Source organism: Anolis sagrei, chromosome 6 (assembly GCF_037176765.1).
Source record: "Anolis sagrei isolate rAnoSag1 chromosome 6, rAnoSag1.mat, whole genome shotgun sequence".
Classification (NCBI taxonomy): domain Eukaryota; kingdom Metazoa; phylum Chordata; class Lepidosauria; order Squamata; family Dactyloidae; genus Anolis; species Anolis sagrei.
This window is the reverse complement of record NC_090026.1, coordinates 15,642,760-15,669,726: the sequence shown is the minus strand read 5'-3', so window position 1 is coordinate 15,669,726 and position 26,967 is coordinate 15,642,760. Positions and strand designations below refer to the sequence as shown.

Sequence of the window (26,967 nt, the reverse complement as noted above, 5' to 3'; positions counted from 1 at the left end):
CATCATCTTTTAAGATTTTAAACAGTTCAGCTGGGATCCCGTCGTCTCCTGCTGCCTTGTTGTTAGCAATGCTTCTTAAGGCCCATTCAACCTCACTCCTCAGGATGTCTGGTTCTAATTCATTCACCACACCGTCAAAACTATCCTCAATATTATTATCCTTCCTATACAGATCTTCTGTATAGTCTCGCCACCTTCTCTTGATCTCTTCAGCTTCTGTTAGGTCCCTGCCATCTTTGTTTCTTATCATACCAATTTTTGCCTGAAATTTACCTCCAGTGTTTCTAATTTTCTGGAAGAGGTCTCTTGTCCTTCCTATTCTGTTGTCTTCTTCCACTTCCATGCATTGCTTGTTTAAAAATAGTTCCTTATCTCTTCTGGCTAACCTCTGAAATTGCGCATTTAACTGGGCATATCTCCCCTTTTCACTGTTTCCTTTTGCTTTCCTCCTTTCTTGGGCTACTTCCAGTGTCTCAGCAGACAACCATTTTGCCTTCTTGGTTTTCTTTTTCTTTGGGACGTACTTTGTTGCTGCCTCCTGAACAATGTCTCGGACTTCTGTCCATAGTTCTTCTGGGACTCTGTTTACTAAATCTAGTCCTTCAAATCTGTTCTTCACTTCCACTGTATATTCGCTAGGAATGTTAGGGAGATCATATCTAACTGGTCTGTGTATTTTCCCTGATCTCTTTAGTTTTATTCTAAATTGGGCAATAAGAAGTTCGTGATCTGAGCTACAGTCAGCCCCAGGTCTTGTTTTCACCGACTGGATGGATGTCCGCCACCTTTGGCTGCAAAGGATGTAGTCAATCTGATTTCGGTGTTGACCGTCTGGAGAGGTCCATGTGTAAAGCCGTCTTTTAGGTTGTTGGAAGAGAGTATTCGTTATACACAGCGAGTTTTCCTGGCAAAATTCTATCAGCCTGCGTCCCGCTTCATTTTGTTCTCCCAGACCATGCTTGCCTGTGATCCCTGTTGTCATTTGACTTCCCACCTTGGCATTCCAGTCTCCTGTAATGAAAATAATGTCTCTTTTTGGTGTATTATCCAGTAGTTCCTGCAGATCCTCATAGAACTGATCTACTTCTGCTTCTTCAGCAGCTGTGGTTGGGGCGTATATTTGGATCACTGTGATGTTGAAAGGCTTTCCTTGCACTCGAATTGAGATCATTCTGTCATTTTTTGGGTTGTATCCAAGCACCGCTTTAGCGAATTTCTTATTAATTATGAAGGCTACTCCATTTCTTCGATGTTCCTCTTGTCCGCAGTAGTAGATCTGGTGGTCATCTGATGTGAAGTGGCCCATTCCAGTCCATTTCAGTTCGCTGACCCCCAGAATGTCTATCTTTAGTCTTGACATCTCACCAATAACAACATCCAATTTGCCCTGGCTCATAGATCTTACATTCCAGGTTCCTATGGTGTGTTGATCTTTAGAGCATCGGATTCGTCGTTCGCCTCCAGTACCGTCGGCCGCTAGCCTTCCTTTCGGCTTTGAGCTAGCTGCGTCATCACATCTGGGGCTAGTTGAACTTATCCTCTGCTCCTCCCCAGTAGCATTTTGGCCATCTTCCGACCTGGGAGTCCCATCTTCCAATGGCATACCGACATATCTCTGGTTGTACTGGTCCATTTAGTTTTCTTGGCAAGGATACTGGAGTGGTTTGCCATTGCCTTCCCCAGGGATCACGCTTGGTCTGACCTCTCTGCCACAACCGTCCCGTCTTGGGTGGCCCTTCACGGTTTCGCTCATGACATCATTGAGGTGCTCAAGCTCCAGCGCCCCGACAAGGCGGTGATCCTTTGCTGGAGTCATTAAGTCTAGTTGCGTCCAATACTGGGGGATGGTGCTCATCTCCATTTCTAAGCCGAAGAGCCGGTGCTGTCTGTAGACACCTCCTAGGTCATGTGGCCAGCATGACTGCATGGATCACTGTTACTTTCCTGCCAAGGCAGTGCCTATTGATCTACTAACATTTGCATGTTTTCAAACTGCTAGTTGACAGAAGCTGGGCCTAACAGTGGAAGCTCACCCGCTCCTCAGATTCAAACTGCCAACCTTTTGGTTAGCAAGTTCAGCAATTCAGTGGTTTAACTTGCTGTGCCACCAGGCCTAATGGTTCTCACAACCAGGGCTTAAATTCTTGGTATTTTCCCTTGAATGAATGACCGCAATTCAAAAGTAATTTGGAGGACAAGAACAGACCAGTCACAGCCAAGCATTTGGGTATTCTTTTTTACCACCTTATCAGATGGGCTGATTTGCTCATGCACTTCTTGCTCTCCACTTCTGACATGGAGCACAGGGACTTTTACCTTGGCTCTGTGCCAAAAGGGGAGATCAAGTGGTGTACGCTGCAGTGGCGGCAATGTAGGAGGCTTCCTGTGTTGCCTTAGGAGCAATGGAGGGAAGCCGGGTGGCGACGCTTCCCCCTCATGGGATGGGGTTGAGGTGAGTTGGCAATGTGGGGTGTTGAGCAGGTGGTTCTCCGCACCTCCCACTGGGACCCCATGGATTTGCACACAGCATATAGAGAATAGCAGATTGCCTTGCCTTCCAGTGGATGCATCAGCCTTGGCTGCTGGGGATAAATCTCACTCTGCCCACCTTCCTTTCCACTCCTTCTCACTCCAGGTGCAGACAGTAGTGGAGTGCATAGAGCACTACAATTTCCTTCCTATGATCATTGGCAGCACAGTTGGTGGACTTGTCCTTCTCGCTCTGATTGCTGCAGTCCTGTACAAGGTGAGGTGGTGCTTGGGGTACATTCAAAAGATGAAGGGAGAGCATGTTCTACATTGCCTTCTGTTGGTGCATGTGAAGGAACAAATAAAAGAAAGAGCAACCACCTTGACATTGAGAAATTTCCCTGTCATACGACACTTCAGCATCTTTTCATGCATGGAGCGGCACTGAGCTCATCGCATGAGTTAAACCACTTCAGGTCACCATGCATAGCCCTTCTTGGCTGAAAAGAGGCAGAAGCCTCATGAAAGGAGAAAAGTCTAGCAATTGACCTCATCATATCGAGAAATTTCCCCCTCGTAGGACATTTCAGCCTTTTTTCAAGCATGGAGAGGCACAAAGTTCATCATACGTTCCAGGGTTGAAAAGAGGCAGAAATGTCCTGAGCTCCTCCCTCTTATCGCGCTTTACTCCTATGGTTCCAACTGAAAAACAGGTGGGACAAGAACCATCAAAGTTTGTGTTGTTTCATTGCCCAGCCATCAGCAGTCTCTTGTATTCTCTTGAGTTTGATGCAGAATTATATGATCCAATGGAAAGAAATTGTTTAAACCTGGATCACTGTCTCGTACCCTATGGGTTTTGGGACAGAACAGTTTTATCCCATGGAAAGAAGTGGTTTTGAACTGGTGTCAGTCTTCCTTAATGTGAGGGGCTTTGGGCAGGACAAGGGGTCTCTTGGTTTTTTAATATTGTTGTTTATCCTGATTTTTTAAAAAAGTAACACTGACTTTGTGATGAATGTAAGATTGGTTTACTCATAACTTGGTTAGGAAGTTGAAATTCTTGAGTAAGCCAGGTTTTGGGGGGGGGGGATAGAATTTTTTTTGGAGGGTTTAGAACCCTTAACACCCCCCCCCCCCCCCCAGCTACGGCCCTGACAGCTCCTACGTTACCACGTGTGAGTATGATGGGGAGGCAGAACTCCAAATGAGACCGGATGATATAAGAGGGGCGATTCTCTTGGCTAAAAGGATGATCACCCATGCTTTTCCCTCTCAATGTGATAAGGTCGTAAGTCTCTGAACACCCATCTCTTATCACTGATATCATCTTAGCTGGTTGCTGGATGTCTCGTGCTTCATCTACACTGACTGGTTTTAATGCAGTTTGAAACTATTACTGAAGAAAGTGGTTTCACTGTGCAAGTGATTACACCTGCACAGTGAAATAAATGAATATTCACATGTATGTATGGTATTGAATTTTGCCTTTATAATGTTGGAAATGGCTTTGAGTTCCGTTAGGGGGAGAAAAGTGGTATATAAATGTATTAAGTAAGTGAGTGAGTAAATAAATAAATATGTTGTTGAAGGCTTTCATGGCTGGAATCACTGGGTTGCTATATGGCCATGTTCCAGAAGAATTCTGGAACTTACAGCAGCCCAAATAAATAAACAAATCCGCAGGAAATCTTGGAACCAGTTTGAGGTCTGAGAAGTGATTACACAAACTTCAGAGCTGTGGTGCACATTTTATAGACTTTTGTGGGTGTTTGTTGTCTGGCTGCCACAGTTTGAAGCTAACTTCAAACTGCATTAGATGGTCAGATATGGCCTGAATTTTGGGCAACTTTGACATTTCCAGGTTGATTTGAAGTCCAGTTCTTTTCCTCTTAGGACTCGTGTTGAAGTGTAAAGCTCTTTTAGGAACATCAGCTTCCTAGGACTTCACTTTTGTCTGTGCCTGGAAACAATTTTACCATTAGCTTTCTTAAAGAGGAATGGATTTCTTGTTTATAAAGAATTGCTTGTAATAACAACATGGAAGCAGCGAACATGCATTGCACTTCTGCAAAATATTTTGAGAAAGTAGTCTGCACAAGTGCACGTGGTTTTTCCGTGCAGACTTGCTTTTTTGGATAGAAAATGTGCTTCCTGTCTAGAAGCATGTTTTGAACCCCTACCCCACACACAGAGTTGTGGGTTTGTTTGTTTTTTTACAGAAAAACCACATGGATTACTGCAATGAGTAATTCCCTGACAGACTTTTAAAGGTGTGAATATATCAAATATGCACTGTAGTTTTTACATCTTTTCTCTCCGTGAGGCTAGAATGCTACCGGATATTGATCTCTCCATGTGTAGAGGAAGAATTAAAAAAACTGCACCTGTACTTTTGCCTTTACTTTCATCTGCTTTTCTTTCTTTTCTCCTTTCTCACTTATTCTCCAGGTTGGATTCTTCAAACGCCAGTATAAGCACATGCTGAGTGAGGCTGAGCCTGGCAATGAAGCCACTGAAACTATTGACCCCACGCCTCAAAGCACAGACTCCCCTCCTCCTGACAAAGGCGCTGCCTACTAAGAACCTTCCTCTATGATTTTAGGAACTCTGTGACTGTCACAGGCTTATCTGAAGAATGTAAGACAAGCCCATTAATTCATGGGCGATCACTCTGGCTGAATATGATTGTATTCCAAAGGTAGAGTCTTAGCGGTGAGCCTGTAAATAACTGTGAAGACATCTTCTGGATCCACATGGTCTTTCATCTTCTGGATCCAGATGGTCTTTCATATTAAGGACATAGGTATCCAGATGGAGGTGGTCACAACAAGGTTTTGCTTGACGCGTCTTCTTCTCAGCATGATTCTCACTTTCACCCTGAATTTGTGCTTCTTCAAAGTCCATAGCACTGTTGATAACAGCTAACCTCCAGTTACAATGCTGAAAAGTCAGGGCTTCCCAGTTCTTGATGTTTATACCACATTTTTAAGATCGGCTTTCAGCCCATCTTTAAATTTCTTAAATATCTCCACCAACATTGTTTTGTGTTCTTAAATTGAGAAGATGAGACTAATCAGGTCAGAACTATTGAGCCCAGCATCCTGTTTTATACAGTGGCTAGCCAGATGTGCCAGGAAAAAATGTACAAGCGGGACTGAAGAGCAGTAGCCTATCTCCACTGTTGTTATATAATTATAGAGTTGGAAGAGACTTCGTGAGCTATCCAGTCCAACCCCCTGCTAAGAAGCAGGAGAATCACATTCAAAGCACTCCTGACAGATGGCCATCCAGCTTGTTTAAAAGCCTCCAAAGAAGGAGCTTCCACCTCACTCCAGGGCAGAAAGTTCCACTGCTGAACAGCTCTCACAGATAGGAAGTTTTTCCTTATGTTCAGGTTGAACCTCCTTTCTGTAGTTTGAAGCCATTGTTCCGCGTCCTAGTCTCCAGGTCAGCAGAAAGCAAGCCTGCTCCCTCCTCCCAATGACCTCCTCTCATATATTTATACATGGCCATCATGTCTCTTCTCAGTAACTGATATGCAAAGATAGACTTTTCCCATGGAAGTGCCATTTTGCTGTTTGGGCCTGCTGAGAAATCCAGGAATTTGATAACTGCTGATGTGAAGAGAAAAACTGTTTAAAGAACTAGGTAAAACAGAACATGAGATTATAGATTATCTGAGGTGCGGTACATGTTTTGCAGTAAAAAGCTACATCTTATTTGGGGGGATGTGCATGATAGGCAAGTGAACAGATGACTTCAGCTGTATTTCAGAATGCTTTTAATTATATTTAACTAAGCTTGTCTTAATGTGTTGTCAAAGGCTTTCATGGCCGGAATCATTGGGTAGTTGTAGGTTTTTCGGGCTGTATGGCCATGTTCTAGAAGTATTTTCTCCTGACATTTTGCCTGCATCTATGGTACACAACCGCAGACGTGGTGAAGTCAGAGGTAGTGAGACCTCACAATCTCTGAGAATGCCTGCCATAGATGCAGGTGAAATGTCAGGAGAGAATACTTCTAGAACATGGCCATACATCCCAAAAAACATGCAACAACCCACTACGCTTGTCTTGAAAGAGACTTGGTACAGGATCAATGCAGGGAAGAGAAGAAAATAATCTATTTGCAGTTCTTCTCTGGGACTGCCATTTTAATTCAGCAGCAGAATTTAACCGTGAGAATTTAGTACTCTCTGTGTATGAGAGAGAGATTGAGAGAGAATCTCTGCACCGCAAAAAATGGAAATCTGTGACTTGGATAAATGGTACATATTGACATATTCATGAGCCTCACCTGACTCATTACTTCATCACATTTACTAAATTCCACTGAGTGCTAAAATCCGGAAAAACTACTCTTGTCATCACATTAGTTTGGATTCAAGTGTAGGATAGAGCATTCTTTGTGTAATTTAAGTATGAGATCCAGCAACATTTCATGAAGTGGTGGGGAAGTGGATTTGTGTATTGTTATGTTGTGTTTTGAGGCCTTGGCCTGTGTAAGCCGCATCGAGTCCTTTGGGAGATGCTAGCGGGGTACAAATAAAGTTAATAATAATAATAATAATAATAATAATAATAATAATAATTTTTTGAAATCATCTGGATGTTTGGCCATTTCTGTAATGTGATGGCATTAGTTGCTTCCAGGTTTACAATTAAATGTTTCCCCAATTTGTGGGAGGGGAAATTGTGGGAGGAGCCAAAAGTACCCTTGTTAGGGAAAGCATTACCTTTTGCTCACTGAGTTTTTACTTTGCCAGAACAATTTCTTTTTAAAACATAGCTTTTCCGGGTCCTTCCCTTCCCCTTCCCCTTCCCCTTCCCCTTCCCCTTCCCCTTCCCCTTCCCCTTCCCCTTCCCCTTCCCCTTCCCCTTCCCCTTCCCCTTCCCCTTCCCCTTCCCCTTCCCCTTCCCCTTCCCTTCCCTTGCACCATGATATGTCTGTGCTTTGTGTTGCATGGGAAATCCAGGAGAAAAGGATTATTATTATTAATTCTTGTTATTGTTATTATTATGCCATGTCTCGATGCTGTGCAGTCCTGGGAGTCATGGTTTTCCAAGGTTCATACCCTTCTCTTGGTGCATTTACAGTATGGAATGAATGCCCTTGCACCCCTCTTTAAATGCGATGGCTCCATGCGATGGAGTCCTCCTGGGAGTTATAGTTTCCAAGGTCATGCTTGCTATAGATATCTAGGTCCGTTGGCATTTGAGCTACAGAAGCATCAACACTTGTGCAAACTGAGATTGGTGTTAATACATGTACATGGGGAATGTACCAAAAAAGTGTTATTTGGATTGTTTTCTATTCAGATGTGCAGACTGCTGTGTTTCACCTTCTCTTTCTCCTCCAGTTTCTGTCCCTTCTTGCACAACTATATGGTAGTGGTGATAATGGTCACAGACTTTCTTGTCAGTTTTTTTCTTCCTTAATGAAGTGCAGTGTGTACTTATAAGTATATCTTCTGAGCATTTCCTTTATTCATATTTGCTTTTGTGGTTATGTAAAGAGGGAATCACAAGAAACAGCAAGTTTCACATCTCATAAGGTAGGGTAAGTTTATGGAGGAGAAATGATTGAGATAACAGTCGTCCCCCAATAAGAAACTGGTGCAAAAATTCTGGGTTTTGTAGCTAAGATCATGGTTTCCTCCTGTTTTTCTATCTCTGAACCTCAACATTATTTTTATTCTCAAGATTTATCCTATATCTGCAGGGGCCATTTTTTTTATCATGTCAGAAGCGACATGAGAAACTACAAGTCGCTTCTAATGTGAGCAGCGGTGGTGCAATGAGTTAAACCGTTGTGCTGGCTGAACTGCTGCCTTGAAGGTAGGCGGTTCGAATCTGTGAGATGGAGTGAGCTCCTGTCTGTCAGCTCCAGCTTCCTATGTGGGGACATGAGGAAAGTCTCCCACAGGATGGTTAAACATCCAGCCATCCCCTCGGCAACGTCCCTGCAGACAGCCAATTCTCTCATACCAGAAGTGACTTGCAGAGGCCAAATAAAGTGTACTCGCAGATGACGTCCAACTCTGTCACTCCTTCCCACCTGCTACTAAGGAGGCCGTCGAAGTCCTGAACCGGTGCCTGGCCGCTGTAATGGTCTGGATGAGGGCGAACAAACTGAAACTAAATCCAGACAAGACAGAGGTACTCCTGGTCAGTCGCAAGGCCGAGCAGGGTATAGGGTTACAGCCTGTGCTGGACAGGGTCGCACTCCCCTTGAAGGCGCAGGTTCGCAGCTTGGGTGTGACCCTGGACTCATCGCTGAGCCTGGAGCCCCAGGTTTCAGCGGTGACCAGGGGAGCATTTGCACAGCTTAGGCTCGTGCGCCAGCTGCGCCCGTATCTTGGGAAGTCTGACTTGGCCACGGTGGTACATGCTTTGGTCACATCCCGCCTCGACTACTGCAACGCTCTCTACGTGGGGCTGCCCTTGAAGACGGCCCGGAAGCTTCAGCTAGTCCAACGCGCGGCAGCCATGTTGTTAACAGGAGCAGGGCGCAGAGAGCGTACAACGCCCCTGCTGTCCCAGCTCCACTGGCTGCCGATTTGCTACCGGGCCCAATTTAAGGTGCTGGTGTTATCCTACAAAGCCCTAAACGGTTCCGGCCCAAAATACCTTGCAAACCGCATCTCGGCCTACGAGCCCACGAGGGCCTTGAGATCATCCGGGGAGGCCCTTCTCTCGGTCCCGCCTGCCTCACAGGCACGTCTGGCGGGGACGAGAGAGCGAGCCTTCTCGGTGGTGGCCCCCCGGTTGTGGAACACCCTCCCTACTGAAATTAGACAGGCGCCCTCCTTGATGGCCTTCCGTAGGAGCCTGAAAACATGGCTCTTCGAGCAGGCCTTCAACTGAGTGTATCATTGGAACGACTCTGGAATGGACTATGACTACGAAACTGACTATGACCCCAGGATCGGACGAAGCGGATTTTTAGTATAAGTATATGTTATGTAGTAGTAGTTGTGTATGTATTGTCGTCATTTTTTGTACACTGTTTTTCTATGTTGTTGTTCACCGCCACGAGTCACCTCCGGGCTGAGAGTGGCGGTCAATAAATGCAAGAAATAATAAATAATAAATAAATCCTCTACAAGCTTCCAATCATTAATTCAGCACAAGGATAACCATAAATTAATCTGGTGCTTTTAGGAAGCTCTAGAGTGACCCAGTATTTTTGGCATGCGGACAGGTGGATCAAGATGGATCTGGGGTGATCCAATACCATCAAAAAGACCTACTACTCTTTCACCCTCCAGAAACAATTCCAAATAGCTCCCTAGCAGAGTTTTCCTGTTTTACAACTGATGTGATGCAAGAGACGCAAATGTCTATCATGCCACAGCCACATGTTTACTGTATGGCCACACTGATGCCTGAAGTTTTCCTATTGTATTGAGGCTAATTGCTCTCAATTGGTTAAAAAGTCCTCAAAAATGTTTTGTGCTAGCATTGCATGAATGGACAGATTTTTATGAAACATATCTTTTGAACTGTCTAATTTGGGCAGGAATCATAGAATCATAGAGTTGGAAGAGAGCTCATGGGCCATCCAGTCCAACCTCCTGCCAGGAAGCAGGAAAATCACATTCAAAGCACCCCTGACAGATGGCCATCCAGACTCTGTTTAAAAGCCTCCAAAGAAGGAGCCTTCACCACAGTCTGGGGCAGAGAGCTCCACTGCTGATCAGCTTTCACCATTAGGAAGTTCTTGCAAATATTCAGGTGGAATATGCTTTCCTGTAGTTTGAAGTCAATTACTGTATTTCTTTAATTCTAGGATGGATTTCTCCGTTATATAATCTCTAATTGCATTTCCTTCTACAAACTTGCACAATCTCTTCAATCTTCCAGGGACGCCCTCCTCTTGCTCCCACCTCTGTCGCAAGCATAGCTTGTGGGGATGAGGGAAAGGGTTTTCTCCGTGGTGGCCCCTCAGCTCTGGAACTTGCTACCCATGGATATTAGGCAAGCACACACCCTGGCAGCCTTTAGAAAGAGCCTTATTGTATTTTATTTTGCCTTATTGTAATTTCTTGGGCTTAGTCTCATGTTAGCTGCCCTGAGTGCCCTTGGGGAGATGGTGGCAGGGTATAAATAAAGATGTATTATTATTATTATTATTATTATTATTATTATTATTATTATTAAAAATGAGGTTTGTCTTAGAATTACAGTGTTTTTTAAATACGTATAAATAAACCCTTTCCCCCCCTTTTGGTGGTACTAAAATTAGTGTGCATCTAATGGATTGCGTCTTAGAATAGAAGAAATACAGCAATCTAACAAAATGAAGTTCAGCAGTGACAAATGCAAGATACTCCACTTAGGCAGAAAAAAAACGAAATGCAAAGATACAGAATGGGGGACAATGCCTGGCTTGAGAGCAGTACGTGTGAAAAAGATCTTGGAGTCCTCGTGGACAACAAGTTAAACATGAGCCAACAATGTGATGTGGCGGCAAAAAAAGCCAAGGGGATTTTGGCCTGCATCAATAGGAGCATAGTGTCTAGACCTAGGGAAGTAATGCTACCCCTCTATTCTGCTTTGGTTAGACCACACCTGGAATATTGTGTCCAATTCTGGGCGCCACAATTCAAGAGAGATATTGACAAGCTGGAATGTGTCCAGAGGAGGGCGATTAAAATGATCAAAATGATCAATATTCCTGCTTCTTGGTAGGGGGTTGGACTGGATGGCCCACGAGGTCTCTTCCAGCTCTTTGATTCTATGATTTGATTCTATGATCCAATCCTCTGTCTTCTTTTTGAAATGTCCTCAGTTGCTCTATATGCAGTCCTACGTACAAAAGTAACTTGCATTAAGTTTACTCAAGTTTACTCAAGGGAAGAGTTGATCTCTCTTTTCCCTGTGGATATTGGAAGGAAATTATCTCTCCAATGCCTGTGCTGGAGTATTCTGATAGAGATGGTCTACTGTAGGCCCTTTTTGGATACGGGACTTTTTGAGTTTGCTTGGGGCCTTCGCTATAAATAGACCCCAGGAATCTAAGGGTGGGGAGGGAAGGTTGCCCAGTAACTGGGATTCAAGCCAACCTGGACTAGACCTTGACTTCTCCCCATGTGTTGGGTGATGGCTTTTTTGGATAGTGTCCAAGCTGAGTTATGTTTATCTCTTAGGTTCATTGGCCAAGCAGGGTCAGATGGGCAACAGTGTCTGGTGTCAGGAGGGAGGGGGAAGAGGGTGGCGTAAAGGGGCTGCATAGGAAGGGCAAAGGCAAAGACAACAGGCACAACGTGAAGGAGACGAGGCCTCCATCTTGGACGCCGTCTGATCTGTGGTTTTCAACATGATTCCCTGGTGGAGGGCCACGCAGCTGGTGGCTCAGCGAAGAACTCTTGCAACAGCAGCTGCTGGTGGGCACCAAGGTGGTGGGGCAGGTGGTAAGTCAAGTCATTAATTAAGGTTGAAAAATGGCCCATCTGTTGGCCACACTGTTTTGTCTGTCTGGTTTTATGCCATTGTCTTGGTGGCTTAGTCAATGTATGCACTTACTATTATTTTTAAGATCTGGAGTCAGAAACACATATGCAGTAGACTCTCACTTATCCAACCTTCGCTCATTCAACATTCTGTATTATCTAATGCAGTCTGCCGCCCACCTGGATCTGCAACTGTTTCAATACATTGCAATGTTTTGGTGCTAAATTCTAAATAAATTAATTACTACATAACTTTACCATGCATTGACTTGCTTTTTCTGTCGATTTGTTGTAAAACATGAGGTTTTGGTGCTTAATTTGTAGAAAAAAATAAAAAATGATGTGTAATAGGCATTTCCTTAATTCCTCCTTATTATCCAACATTTTTGCTTATCTAACATTCTGCTGGCCCGTTTATGTTGAATAAGTGAGATTCTACTGTAAGGTAAAGGTAAAGGTAGTCCCCTGACATTAAGTCCAGTCATGTCTGACTCTGGGGTGTGGTGCTCATCTCCATTTCTAAGCCGATGAGCCAGCGTTGTCTGTAGACACTTCCAAGGTCATGTGGCCAGCATGACTGCATGGAGCGCTGATTAATTACCAGATTCTACTGTACTGGTAATTAATCTTGGTAATATCGTTTATCATTATTTCTTTCCACCTGATACCTTACTTCTGAAGCTTAAGTTTTGTTAAACCACTGGGCTGCTGAACTTGCTTGCCAAAAGGTTGCGGGTTCGAATCCGGGGAGCGGCATGAGCTCCTGCTATTAGTCCCAGCTTCTATATTTTAAACTTTGGATAGCTCAGGGGGGAGCCCCGGTGGCACAGTGGGTTAAAACACTGAGCTGCTGAACTTGCTTACCGGAAGGTTGGCAGTTTGAATTTGGGGAGCGGGGTGAGCTTCTGCTGTTAGGCCCAGCTTCTGCCAACCTAGCAGTTCGAAATCATGCAAATATGAGTAGATCAATAGGTACTGCTCAGGCGGGAAGGTAACAGAGCTCCATGCAGTAATGTTGGCTATGACCTTGGAGGTGTCTATAGACAATTCTGGCTCTTTGACTTAGAAATTGAGATGAGCGCCACCCCCCAGAGTCAGACATGACTGGACTTAATGTCAGGGGAAAACCTTCACCTTTACTTAAAAACATAACCTGTTGCTAAGATGTTTTATATATGTGTATCTTAAAGCACTCCATGCAGTTATGCTGGCCACATGACCTTGCAGGTGTCTATGGACAACGCTGGCTCTTCAGCTTAGAAATGGAGATGAGCACCAACCCCCCAGAGTCGGATACGAGTGGATTTAATGTCAGGGAAAACATTTACTTTTATGTATCTTAAAGCTATACCACCAGCCATTATATGGAAGAAGAAACACTGAATGTTTTTCTCTCTGCTCCTCCTCACCCCAGTTAACTATACTGTAGAATCCATTATATGTTTTGTTAAGTTTGTGTGTACAGAATGCTACATTGGTTTATTTATTTATTGATTTACTATATCTGTACCCTACCCATATCGACCCTGAGAGGGACTCAGAGTAGCTTCACATAATGGTAGAATTCGATGCCTTAAAAACATACGAAAAACACATTAAAATCAGAGAATTAAAACAAATAAAAACAGTTACATCAATTATTAAATCACATCATCCAAAGTTGTAGTCCAGGTCCATTCCAAAATTGTCATGGCACAAATTCATGGTTCATTTATTGCACTGCGGTTATTCTCCAAAAGCTTGGGAGTCATGTTTTGCTTTTCCCCCCTGAAGCTTAACAGGGAAGGAGCTGATCGAATATCACTGGGGAGGGAGTTCCATAGCCAAGGGGCTACCCCTGAGAAGGCCCTGTCTCTTGTCCCCACCAACCATGCCTGTGACAGAGGTGAGACCGAGAGCAGGGCCTCCTCAAAAGATCTTAATCTCCGTGATGGTTCATAAAATATAGTGTTACTTAACATGAAGGTTCATTCTGGGTTGGTAGGGAGGAAGAATCCACAGATTGCTGCAAGGGGTACTTAGCATTGTCAGTAGGGAGTTGATAGGACATCAACATCCCTCCTCTCCTTCAGAAGGAAGCTAAAGACCTGGATGTGGGACCAGGCCTTCGGGTAAGCTGGCAGATGGACAAGGACAACCAATAATGACCAGAGTAGGAAAGGCAATGACAATGCAAAATGGTTTACGGACTTGGATTTGGTGAACATTGACCACTAGATGTTTTATTGATGCTAGTATACTGTTGATTGTTTTAATTAGTTATAACTGTGATAGTATATGGTAATTTGTGTATTGTATATTGTATTGTATTTTGTAACTGTTAGGCATCGAATTGTGCCTTTTGTAAGCCGCCCTGAGTCCCCCCGAGGGGGTTGAGAAGGGCAGGGTAGAAGCACCCCAAATAAATAAATAAATAAATAAATAGGTGGAAAACCAGTTTGCTTGGCTTACTCCGCTCACCAATCCAAAAATCGTGACCATAATTTGTTTTCTCATCTGTATCTTTTTCTGAAAAGCCCATATCTGGGGTTTTGTGTTATTACAGCATGAACCCAATACATTTCTAGCTCACCCCTTGTTTATGCTCTGCAACCCCTTTCCTTTTTGCAACACAGGACGGACATGGAAGATCCTGTCCTTTGTGGTGGCGCTTCCTGGAGTAGCTGTATGTATGCTGAATGTTTGGCTGCAACAGTCAAACCACCCCCATGAACGCCCCGAGTTCATTCCCTATAACCACCTACGCATACGAACAAAGGTAATTATTAAACACGGGAGATTTCTCCTGGATGGGGAGGTCGATAGTCTGCCTGATTGAGCTGGCAAGGCTGTATAGCTTTGGAACACAAGTATCTGAAGGACTTCCTTCCCCTTCTTACACTTCCAGCTACTCACTAGATGCCTCAATCCTAGAATGGTGACTATAAAGCAGTGTTTCTCAAGCTGGGGGTGTCAGAGGGGTCGCCAAAGACCATCAGAAAACACTCTTTTGGTCATGGGGGTTCTGTGTGGGAAGTTTGGCCCAATTCTATCGTTGGTGGGGTTCAGAATGCTCTTAGATTGTAGGTGAACTATAAAACCCAGAACTACAACTCCCAAATGTCAAGGTCTATTCCCCCCAAACTCTACCGGTGTTCACAATTGGGCATATTGAGTATTTGTGCCAGGAACCGTATTAAGGGGTTCACCTACAATCAAAGAGCATTCTGAACCCACCAATGATAGAATTGAGCCAAACTTCCCACACAGAACCCCTTGACCAAGAGAAAATACTGTGTTTTCTGTTGGTCTTTGGCAACCCCTCCGATGGTCTTTCTCAACCCCCCAGGTTGAGAAACTCTGCCTTAAGAGTTTCTTGGGGATGGGAAGGATAATTTTAAGAAATCAGCTAATTTATATTCTTTCTGTATTGTTCTACATTTTGCCATCTTAGGTGGGGTTTTAAAAAGCACAGTTGCCCTCCACATTTATGGATTTGATTTTTTTCAGATTTCTTTATTCGGTTTTGATTAAAAGGTTCTCCAAGGACCTCATCACATGAAGTTGCCCAGTGCAGGCAACAGTGGAGGGATTTGCCAGGCAGCATGGCCAATCTAGTGGGCAGCGGGGGCATCCGTTGCCCCATGTCCTGCATAGGCCACAGCGATGCCTCCCCCATCATGTGGGGGAAGGCATTGCTGCCTGATTTCTTCCTGCACTTGCCCCATTACTAGCAACAAGAACCTGAGAAGCCTCTCATATTCTCCTTGCCTCTTCTTAGGATGAACTGAGCACAGTTTGGGGATAGAATATGATGGGATATGGCTCCGTGGCTGAACTGTGCTAGATGCATCCTAGGACGGGAAAAATCCTCAATGTGATGAGGTCCTAAGAATCTCTACGTTATCCAGTGCAGTTCTATGGCAAACATCTGCCAGAAGTTGATCACAGAGTTAGGCTGAAGGATCTAGATTAGGGGTATCCAACTCATTTTCATCGAGGGCCACATCAGCCTTATGGTTGCCTTCAAAGGGCTAGTTGTAATTGGAACACTGTATTAATGCAACTATGCTTACCTGGCATTGAAAGACTTGCAGGCCACATAAAATGACATTGTGGGCCATATTTGGCCCATGGGCTTTCTGTTTGGCACATGTGATCTAGAGCTTCCTAGAGAGAATCTTTCTCTAGGAATCTTTATGTTCTCAATTACTCCTTCTTTAGGAATCTCTAGGTCCTCCTGTGGAAGTTGATAATTGGGTCATGTTGGAGAACTTAGATATTCCTAGAGAAGAATCCTCTCACATTAAAAATTAGCAATTTATTCATTTTTGCTGGAGTTCTCTGCCCCAAACTCCAGGGAGTATAGAGGGCTAACTTTATTGTCTTCACTATTAAGCCAACTCAAATGTAATTGTTGATTATAGGAGGCACATAATTTTAAAATAAAAACAAATAGTGCCTGAAAAGGGGGGGGGGGGTTAAAAGTGAATATATGCATAGCCAGATCTGTTTATCAAGTTCATGCACTCTTTTGTCTCTCTTTTCTTCAGCCTTTTCCCTGGGGGGATGGAAACCACACTTTATTCCATAACCCGCACACCAATGCATTGCCCACAGGTTATGAAGATGGAGGCAGCCACCACTGAACCATTGCTGAAATCTCTCCCTTTGGAATTGGAAGGCGCAAAGGCAAAGGCCCCGGCAAAACATCATAGTTTTCCCTACATGTGGACAATAAAAATAAATGTAAATGAATACAGTACTGTCTTCCTATTTTAAATTGTATTATACTGGAAATACTTTGGAGTAAACAAAGAAGTGTCAGCTGTTGTTGTTTTAAATAACTTCTTAGCAACATCAAAGCAATTCAAAGGTAGTGGGGGGTGAATGGATTAGAGCAGTCATTCCCAACCTTTTTTTGACCAGCAACCACTTGACCAGGGACCACTCTCCAACATTAGTACCAAAAGGGTTATGAATGAGTTTTTGGTCAACTTTAGATTCGGTTTGGTTATTTGGGGATGCTGATTCAGAAAATTGCATTGGATAGTCCTCTTCAGCTCTAGTTTTTGCTACAGAACATATGCCATCCAGTGTTCACCATCTGCAGAAAAATATATTTAATCATCTAGAGCTGAAGTGGTCTATCCAATTCAGCTTTCTGAATTGGATAGATCCCCGAATAACCCCAGGAATAGGCCTAAAAACAAAGACACCAAGGCTTCCAGGCGCCACATGGAACAGCTCCGTTCAGGAGGAGGAAAGAGGAGGAGAAGCAGCAGTCAGGTGACTTCTCACGCCTTTTGTGAGTAGTCTCAACATCCCAGTTGCCTCGGCACTATAAGAGGGTTTCACGAAACCAATTGCTCTTGTTGCAATGGTGTAGTAACGGTGAGGCCGCAGACCATATTTTAGTTCTTGGGGACCACTGATCTATGGACCACAGGTTGGGAACCACTGGATTAGAGTATAGAATATGAGCAATTAACTTCGATATGTACAAAATTTCAATAATTTCTCTAAGAGAAATACAAAAACGCCTTTTTATCAAATTCCTGATAGTCTTGTTTTTACAGTTGTATTCTCCATTTTCATAGCTGCTAATGTCCTCACATTTTAATAGAGACAAACACACCAATATATATCACTGAAACTTGCAGCATACAATTAAAAAACCTTGAATTATATATTTCTGTTTATTTATTTTAAATACAGTTGTTCCCCTCGATTTTGCCGATTTTATTATTTGTGGACTAACATTTTCTCTCTAGGACTATCTCAGCCCTACATGTTATTCCATGTTAACTTATGGCAATAACTGACCATAAAGTTGTGCTAGAGAACTTATAGATTGATTGTTCCTTTAGGAAAAAAAGTTGTTTTATTCAAGTTTTTATAACTTTCATGGGTATCCTCAGCCCCTAATCCAGGCCTAGGCAAATTCCAAACTTGGGGGCCACATGCTAGCACTCCCTGCTAGGACTGGCTACCCGATGATGGGAAGGAGGAAGGAAAGAAAAAGGGAAGAAAAGGAGGAAAGAAGGAAGGACATAAGGGAGGAAGGGAAGGATGGAAGGAGAAAGAGGGAGAGAAGGAAGGAAGGAGAAAAGAGGGAAGGAAGGAGAAAAGAGGGAAGGAAGGAAGGAAGGAAGGAAGGAAGGAAGGAAGGAAAGACAGGAAGGAAGGAAGGAAGGAAGGAAGGAAGGAAGGAAGGAAGGAAGGAAGGCAGGCAGGCAGGCAGGCATGCTGGCATGCTGAAATGGTGGAAGAGAAGGATGGAAGGAAAGGAAGGAAAAAGAGAACGAAGAAAGAAAGGGATGAAGAAAACGATGGAAGGAAGGAAAAAGAAAAGCGAAGGAAAGAAAGACAAAGGTGAAGGAAGGAAGGAGAAAGGGAGAGAGAAGGAGGGAGGAAAGAGGGAAGGAAGGACTAAAGGGTGTAAGGTACGGATGGAAGGAGAAAGAGGGAGGGAAGGGAGGGAGATAAGGAGGAAGGAAGGAAAGAGAAAGAAGGAAAGACAAAAGGGAGGGAAGGATGGAAGGACGGAAGGATGGAAGGATGAAAAGGTGGAAGGAAAGGATGGATGGAAGGAAGGAAGGAAAGAAAGAGAGAGAGAAGGAAGGAAAGACGAAAGGGTGGAAGGGAAGGAGAAAGAGGGAGGCAAGGAGAAAGGAAAGAGAGAAAGAAGGAAGGATAGGATGGCGAGAGAGGAGGGCCTGAGAAAAGAGTCCAAAGATGCCGGATACAAACATCTTCTCTTAGTAACCTTTTTTTCAATACATGATTGGACTTCGAGTGTTGAAGAATTAAGGGGATCGGAATATGCCTCCTTCCTTGTTTTAATAATCATGGTTGGTCTATTTATTTTATGCAAAGGAAACATTTCTGAATAAGAAATCTATCGGTTGTGTGATCATCCTACATGCATGTACTGGGAATTGGGCATAACTTCTCAGCATGCATTCAGGTAGTGATCACAAGTAAACTTGTGTGTTTTGTAGGGGCTCTTTCTGGGCAAGGAAAAGGAATGGTATAAAGCAAAGTTCAACTCCAACCCGGATCGTCTCTTCTCTCGTTCAGTGTTCCTAGAGGAAACATGGCTCATGGAAGTTTGTTATCCTTTAGTAGCAGCAGGAGTAGGGTCTTGTGAAGGTCCAGCTGCCTCATTGCCCGCATCGCCTGCCTCATCCATCATCGCTTTATACTGTCGCTTGAAGAATCCAAGCTGGAGGAAAAGAGAAAAAAAGGTTACATGAGAATCCCATTCATTCTGGGATGTAAGACAGAGCCTTGACCACCCTACATGCTTGGTTGTCATAGCTTCCCCGAGCCTCAGAAGAAAGAGCTGACCTTCAGAGCTGACCACCAATGTCTGAAATCCATTATTTAATGGAAATTCCATAACCTATTGGAAATAAGTGCACCATAACCTTATTGAAAAGGTAAAAATGATGTCACATCCTTTTGGCAAATGTGAATCTCCATGAACATGTGGAGACCACCTTTTGAAAACCACTAGTCAAGAAAAGCATGACCTTGTTAGAAATCAACTCTTTGAACAAGTGATATTAATAACCATTCATGTAATGGCACACAGGTAACTCAGCTGTGAAACTGAAGAACCATGTCTTTAAACTGCCAAGGATAAAGACATGCCACTACAAAAATATATTGGGTTAGCAGGAGATGGTTGTTTCTTTGAAGTAGAATTTGCAGTTGTAATTGCCCAAAAGATATATACTCCCTTGAAACCTCTTACTTAAAATATGCACTCGAGACAAAACAAAGTAGTCTTCTTTAAAAATAACTTCTCAGATTTACTAACAAACTTATTATATATATTCAGCATGCTCATCCATAGTCCAATGTCTTTAAGCATATAGATATAGTCCAAACTGTATAACTGTACTCACTGAAGTCTAAAAGGAGACACACTACATCCACCTCCACTGAGATTTAAAGGCATATTGTATGACAAAAATGGAGTCCTGTGCCTAAAGCCCCTCCTACACCAAAGAGGTACAGTCCTCACCTTGTAGAGACCAGCAATAATCAGAGCAAGGAGAACAAGTCCCCCAATGCTGCTGCCAATGATGATGGGCAGGTAGTTGTAGGGCACCAAATGCTCCACCACAGTGTTTGCCTGGAGAGTAGGAAGGATGGAATTGTGAAAAAAAACAAGCCAGGGATCTCATTCAGTACTTTTAACTCTCACCTGTTTGCAGGGATTATTTAGTAGTGGTGTGCATTCAGGTAAATGCTTGTCCCATTTTGTTTCTGGGCTTTCATTGCGGGGCCCAATCTGTTTTCAATAAGCCTCCCGAAATTGGGAAGGTTGTTTCTGGTGCTTTCATTTGGGGCCTGAAAATCTGTCCATAATTTGGGGGGGGGGGGGAGGAGCTTCCCACCCACTGGTTCCCCTTCTTGAGGCGACTGGATGCCTGGCCCTCACTGGCAGGCATGTGTGTGTGGGGGGGGGGGGGGGGGGAGGCACTGCGCTTCTTCTCTTCCACCTCCTCCTCTCCTCCCTCGTGCCTGCAATGTCCCATATTGCAGCCCCACATCCGGACCTCAGCAAGCATGTTTTATCAGGGTGGAAGGAACCACTGCCACTCCCTCCTTTCCACTCAGAGAGTGTGGCGGGTGGTGGAGCATGTGTGTGTGGTGGGGTGTGTGACTGTGCAGGCCCTTGGCTGCAGAAAGGCACTGACAGGTGCATGCAAACTTTCCAGGCCTGCATGCATGCTCCACACCACACACACACACTCTTTGGAAAGAGAGTTTGTGTCGTGGGGTGTGGGCATGCCTAGAAAATGCACTCGAGCTTGTCAGCGCCTGCACACTCCACACCACACAAACACTCTCCCTGGAAGGAGAGTGTGTGTGGCAGGGTGCAGGAAAATGCACTCAAGCCTGTCAGTGCCTGCACACACCACGCTACACACACATTCTCCCTGGAAAGAGTGTGTATGGTGGGGTACAGGCAGGCCTGGAAAATGCGCTCAAGCCTGTCAGTGCCTGCACACCCCATGCCAAACACACACTTTCCTTGAAAAAAGAGTGTGTGTGTATGGCAGGGCACAGGCAAGCCTGGAAAGCATGTGCACACCTGTCAGTGTCTGCCTGCAGCCAAGTGCCTGCACAATCACACACCCCACCACATACAAATAGCTGGAAAGGGGGAAGGGGCAATGGTTCCTTCCCCCTGATGCTGAGGTCCAGATGTGAAGCGGCCTGGCTGTGACTCCCATGAATGAATGCAGGGCATTGAGGGTACGAGGGAGGGAGGAGGAGAAAGAGAAGAAGTGCGCACACAAGGAATTTTGGCTCCACACAAAAGCAGGCTTTCGTGTCAAGCTGAGTTTCGTGTGGGGTGGGGGCTTCCCATTTCATGCTTTCGAATAAATGGAAGACACGAAAGAAATGGAATAAACTGTTATAATGAATTTCACACACATATCCATTAGGGCTGGGCGGTTTCGTTTCGTAATTTCGTAATTCGTTAAAAATTCGTTATTTTTTTTTATAACGAAGCGATATTGAACCAATCAGGAGCAACTAAAAAACGAAATGAATTTTTCCAATTCGTTTCGTAATTGTTTCGGAATTGATACGTTATTGATTCGTTATCGATTCGTTATTATTTCCGCATGTCTGGTGCAAGTTTTAGGGTTGCTGTTTGTTTTCTCACACCAACAGTCACACCAACAGTCAACAACAGAGGGAGAGGGAAGCTTCAGAAGTTTTTTTAGCGTATTGCGCGATCGCGGCCGCCATTAACGAATCGATTCGTAATCAATTCGTAATTGTTTCGTAATTGTTTTATTATTTCCGAAATTTTGTAAATATCGAACTTTTTTTAAGGAAAATTTCGGAATTCTTTTAAATAACAAAACGCAAAAAACCCTAAAAACGAATCGAGTTTAGAAACAAATTTTTCCGTGTTTGGACAGCCCTAATATCCATCATTTAGGTCTCTCAGAGTTGCATTTTGTTACAAAAATCTGCATCAAATGAGACTGACAAGTTTTCAAAACATTGTTACTTGAACAGATGAAGTGAAGCAGCAAATACATATTGTGATTGTCAGTCGGGTGACTTTTCTCAGGGAAAACAAAACTACTTTGACAGGGCATTATTCAGTAGAACCTACACCTTACCCAGATCTACACAAAGTAATTATCATTCCCCTGGCTCAATGCTTCAAGCTACAGTAAGGGGAGGCTTTTTTGTATGTACTCATTACCTGACTCTGTACAAATTCTTTCTTTGTGGTATATTTGTTCTCATCGTAGAAAATCTGTGCCGAGCTCACCAGGGTCACTTTCTTCTGTTGGGTCTGGAAAACAGATATTAACTCTTTTAGAAGTGTGAAAGTTGGCTGCCTCAGAGTTCATATTCAGGATCCATGCAGACATCAGTACCTATGCAAAAATCCTTTATTAGTATAGCAATGAAGTCGACTGTGCCAGTAATATATAATACCTCCCTGTCAGTCTAAATATGTTCCATGTCTAAATGGCCTTGAATGTTTGACATGTATGTGCATTGTAATCCGCCCTGAGTCCCCTACGAGGTGAGAAGGACAGAATATAAATACTGTAAATAATAAATAAATAAATAGCATGATGAAGTCTTATCAAAATATCTCTCCCTTCCCCCCACCCCCTGCTCCAAAGAATGGTAATGTGGTGTAATGTGGTAATGGTGGTAATGTGGTGTAGGCACTGATAATTCTGTTACATTTGTCTTCACAGAATTACAGTTTCCAGGGTTCCTAGAGCAGACAGGTCTTGAGACGCAAGGGGCTCTAGGATAGACTAGGGTCCTGTAAACACTTTGAGAAGGAAAGCTTTGCACCTCTCTTGCCCCTTAGCCCAACCCAACCAATGCAGTTGTTTTCATACCTGAGAGAGCCACTTGAACCCAGTGTCCCCCTTGATTTTGAACTGTAGCTGATTTTCCAGAAAAGGGATGTGACAATGGACTGTTTTACAGGTCGCCACAGAACAGTCCTGGATGGAGGCAAAAGGATATCCTGGGGTTAGATTATCGTAATGCTGGACTTGAGTATGGATGCCTCCTGGCCTGGAAGCAACCACCTAAAGTAGCTGGTTTTAAAACGAAGCTGCTGACATTGCAATTGGGTATACTCACCAGAACAGGGCGGTCAGATAGTTTTTTCACAAAATCCTTGGAACCTGCAGTCTGTTTTCCTGGGACACAATTAACCAGGTGGGACAACTAAGGGAATGGAATGAGAACATCACATTCATAAATTGTTATATGTCATACGTATCCTACAGTAAGTTAGTAAGTTAGTAAAAAACAGTCTATTTTGAGGTTTGAAGACTAGTAATGGGAGCTTTATTGCTGCAATTCCACCACTGGGCTTGCAGACGGCCAATTCTCTCATACCAGAAGCAGTTTGCAGTTTCTCAAGTTGCTCCTGACACAACAAAAAAACAAAACAAACTGTACTGGGAATGAAATGAAGGGAGCTAAAGAGTACTAGAGACATCTTTGGCATCTTTCATATTTATGCATAGAGTGCAGCTCACAAGCACTTTTTTTGTGCCCTTATTTTTTAAATCCGAATGCATATACAAAAGGCAGCATAGTTTGTTGTCAAAATGTTTGTGACAAACTTCTAGATGCAATAACACAGTGCAATTGATAAATCTATATTGTGAATTACTTCTCTAAATGTGCTCCATATAGTGTAACTAACTAATCAGGTCAATTACCTTCCTAAACATAAACCTTGCAAAGATTTCGAAGCATTTTCCCAGTCAATCACACGAGGAAGCACTTAATTTGCTGCTTCTGTGCCACTGCTGCTCTATGCTACTTTGTCATAATACATTTGTTCAAAGTGTATAGTTTCCCAACTTGATTTAAAACAAAAACACATTACATAATTAAATAAAGTCATTAGGTTGGACCGAGCTGTGGTGCACTTAGTTAGTAGCCAGCTGCATTAAATCACTACTGACCAAGAGGCCATGAGTTCAAAGCCAGCCCGGGTCGGAATAAGCTCCCAACCATTAATAGTCTAGCTTGCTGTTGACCTATGCAGCCTGAAAGACAGTTGCATCTGTCAAGTAGGAAATTTAGGTACCACTTTATGCGGGGAGGCTAATTTAACTAATTTATGATGCCATAAAACCTTCCAGCAACATGCAGAAGATTGAGGAAGGACTCCATCAAAGGACCCAGTAGGTTCTTGTGGGTTTTTTCGGGCTATAGAGCCATGTTCTAGAGGCATTTCTCCTGACGTTTCGCCTGCATCTATGGCAAGCATCCTCAGAGGTTGAGAAGGGCCGAAGTTTGCTCATGCCTTCTTCATATACTCTCCTGACACTATAATAACACTTTATTTATATTCTGCCCTATCTCCCCAAGGGGACTCAGGGCAGACCACAGTACACATACATGGAAAACATTCAGTGCTGTTTGGGCAGACAAGGACAGAATAGACAAAAAGGAGGTATGTTGTGTAGACGTCCAGCTTTTTGGCACCTTGGAGGTTTTGCTCAAATCCAGCCACAGGGGGGTGCTGTTGCTCCATCCTCTATGACAAAGAGCCATCAGGACTTCCTCCTTCCTTTTGGTCAAGGCATTTCTGGTCTTTTTCTTTTATGGTGTCATATAATACTTCCCCCTCTTTTTTAGAGGTACCTAATTTCTCTACTTACAGTTCTAGCTGTTTTCGAACTACTTAGGTAAACAGCAAACTGGGCTGACAATTGGGTGCTCACACCGACCTGGACTTCAAACTGGCAACCTTTCAATTGATAGATCCTATTGCTGCTGGTGGTGATTCACCAGCTGTATGTACTACAGCCCAGTCCAGGTAAATAAACAATCACATCTTCTTTATTCTTCTGTATTCTTTATATATAATATTTGTATTATTTGGGGAAATATACCTCCTTGGGAAACTCTAGGGATGCATTCCACACCCACGTCCCACTCAGTTCCACAGGAAACTGAAACTCCACTGAGACATTAATTTTTCGTTTATATGTATTCTTCACCTAAATAAAGAGAAAGAAAAGGTGAAGAAAAAGATGCATAAGTAAATAGGAGCTCAAGATTCACAAAATCTCATCATTCTGATTTTCTAATTTTTCAACACTCCAGAAGGTGTGTTGATTTTCTTGAAGCTTGACTGTACATCCCTCAAATGTTCCATATTCCCAAACCCATATTCCCAATACTTCCCATACTCCCAATCGACTTCCTCCTCACCTCGTATATATGTTCCACAGCTTTATTTTTATCTTCCTGTCCAACAGAAAAATTGACATACTTTGTTGATTTATCAATACTGGAAGAAAAGAGGAGGGGGTGATCAACCAGTCATTCTGAGATCAATGCATTCCAAAGATCATTTTAGAGTCTATTTCTTACACATTGCACTTGAACACTCAGAGGAAAATCCAATATCTACAATGGAATTTGATGGACCTTTTCCCAAGTAAAAGTACATAGGCACCTTTTAAAGGTGATTGCCTTCAATCTTATAAACACTAGTTCAATGAGACTGGGGGTCCTTCCACACAGCCCTATATCCCAGAATATCAAAGCAGAAAATCCCACATTATCTGTGTGTGGACCAACACTTTCTCATTACTTTATTTTACAGATCACCACAGACTGGGACACAGCAACGTGTGGCAGAGATGGCTAGTAGACTTATAAGAGTGACAAAGCAGATATTGTGGGATTTTCTGCCTTGATATTGTGGAATATAAGGCTATATGGAAAGGCTCTGAGGCTCAATCTACACTGCAGATTGAATTCGATCAGTGGTTCTCAACATTTTTTTGACCAGAGAAAACTTTGACCAGGGACCACTCTCCAACATTAGTACCAAAAGAGTTACGAATCAGTTTTTGGTCAACTTTGGATTCAGTTTGGTTATCTGGGGTGCTGATTCAGAAAATTGCATTGGATAGACCACATCAGCTCTAGTTTCTGATACAGAACATACGTCATCCAGTAATCACCATCTGCTCACCCACAGAAAACCATATCCAGAGAGGACCGTGGACTCAAACAATGAAGGAACTAGACTAAACTTGGCACGAATACGCCATATGCCCAAATACAAACACATATGGAGTTTGGGGAAAATAGACCTTGACATTTGGAAGTTATAGTTACTGGGATTTATAGTTCACCAACAATCAAAGAGCATTCTAAACCCCACCAACGATAGAATTGGGCCAAACTTCCCACACAGATCCCTCATGACCAACAGAAAATACTGTGTTTTCTGATGGTCTTTGGTGACCCCTCTGGCACCCCCTTGCGACCCACCCCCCGGGTCCCAACCCTCAGGTTGAGAAATGCTGCCTTAAGGCCATCCAGTCCAACTCCCATCACCAGGGCAAGAAAAATAATCAAAGCCCTCCTGACTAAGAGCCATCCAGCAATAGATATAGATAGATAGATATGATTAACACACTCACACACATATGTATATGACAGATATAGTATCATAGATTTGAAAGGGACCCTTAAAGAAGGACAATTATATGTTGCATGTTCTAGTGTAGGCAAACCAGACAATTTCTACAACAACACTGACAAAGAAACAACAAGAAGTACTGTTAACTCACAAGCATAAAGAAATTACATATATTAGAAACCAACACTTTCTCATTACTTTATTTTCCAGATCACCAGAATGACAAACTCAGTCATTCTGGATGTCTTTCGGCAGTGAAGAAGTATCTTTTTGTGTGTGTGCACAAAATTTACTGCTCTGTCATGAAACACAGATCCAGAATAATTCATAAAAGGTGTGTAGTCAAAACTTATTCTTCATAGAGAATAATGAGGAGAAAACCAGGTAGGAGGAATGCTTTGGTCCTGCAATACTTATGGTCACTTACGTGTTGACAAAGATATATACGGCATATTTGACGGGCAGCTTTTCTTGGTGAATCATGTCCCGTGTGATGGGGCCATTGTTTTCACTGGGGAAAAAATGGTGAGACAGAAGATATAACACATGTAGGCATGTCCCATCATCCACTAATACACCA

At 43.3% G+C, this 26,967-nt stretch overlaps 3 protein-coding genes across 3 annotated transcripts in view; 2 read left to right on the top strand and 1 right to left on the bottom strand.

Annotated features, from left to right (window-relative positions):
* Window positions 1-6,361, top strand: part of LOC132779271 (integrin alpha-X-like) — a 48,773-nt gene extending 42,412 nt beyond the window's left edge. The window contains exons 29-30 of the mRNA XM_067469818.1: window positions 2,636-2,746; window positions 4,921-6,361. Of these exons, the coding sequence (XP_067325919.1) occupies window positions 2,636-2,746; window positions 4,921-5,052 (243 nt within the window). The 3' untranslated portion in view covers window positions 5,053-6,361. The remainder of the gene's footprint in view (window positions 1-2,635; window positions 2,747-4,920) is intronic.
* A 5,417-nt stretch (window positions 6,362-11,778) lies between these two features.
* Window positions 11,779-16,663, top strand: COX6A2 (cytochrome c oxidase subunit 6A2). Its single transcript, XM_060780198.2, has 3 exons — window positions 11,779-11,887; window positions 14,542-14,684; window positions 16,459-16,663. The coding sequence occupies exons 1-3, from the start codon at window positions 11,794-11,796 to the stop codon at window positions 16,552-16,554; spliced, it is 333 nt and encodes a 110-aa protein (XP_060636181.2). The 5' UTR covers window positions 11,779-11,793; the 3' UTR covers window positions 16,555-16,663.
* A 1,504-nt stretch (window positions 16,664-18,167) lies between these two features.
* LOC132777755 (integrin alpha-M-like) overlaps window positions 18,168-26,967 on the bottom strand; it is a 43,902-nt gene continuing 35,102 nt past the window's right edge. Inside the window, exons 23-30 of the mRNA XM_060780197.2 lie at window positions 26,815-26,898; window positions 25,163-25,241; window positions 24,841-24,948; window positions 23,066-23,152; window positions 22,816-22,923; window positions 22,155-22,247; window positions 19,941-20,051; window positions 18,168-19,133 (exon numbers count right to left, since the gene is read on the bottom strand). Coding sequence (XP_060636180.2) covers window positions 19,023-19,133; window positions 19,941-20,051; window positions 22,155-22,247; window positions 22,816-22,923; window positions 23,066-23,152; window positions 24,841-24,948; window positions 25,163-25,241; window positions 26,815-26,898 — 781 coding nt within the window. The 3' untranslated portion in view covers window positions 18,168-19,022. The remainder of the gene's footprint in view (window positions 19,134-19,940; window positions 20,052-22,154; window positions 22,248-22,815; window positions 22,924-23,065; window positions 23,153-24,840; window positions 24,949-25,162; window positions 25,242-26,814; window positions 26,899-26,967) is intronic.

What these genes read in the sequence shown, in the direction of transcription:
- COX6A2 (XM_060780198.2), top strand. Translation starts at nt 11,794, where the DNA reads ATGATTCCCTGGTGGAGGGCCACGCAGCTGGTGGCTCAGCGAAGAACT. An exon ending in CCAAGGTGGTGGGGCAGGTG is followed by an intron (nt 11,888 to 14,541) that starts GTAAGTCAAGTC and finishes TTTGCAACACAG; the next exon opens with GACGGACATGGAAGATCCTG. An exon ending in ACCTACGCATACGAACAAAG is followed by an intron (nt 14,685 to 16,458) that starts GTAATTATTAAA and finishes TCTTTTCTTCAG; the next exon opens with CCTTTTCCCTGGGGGGATGG.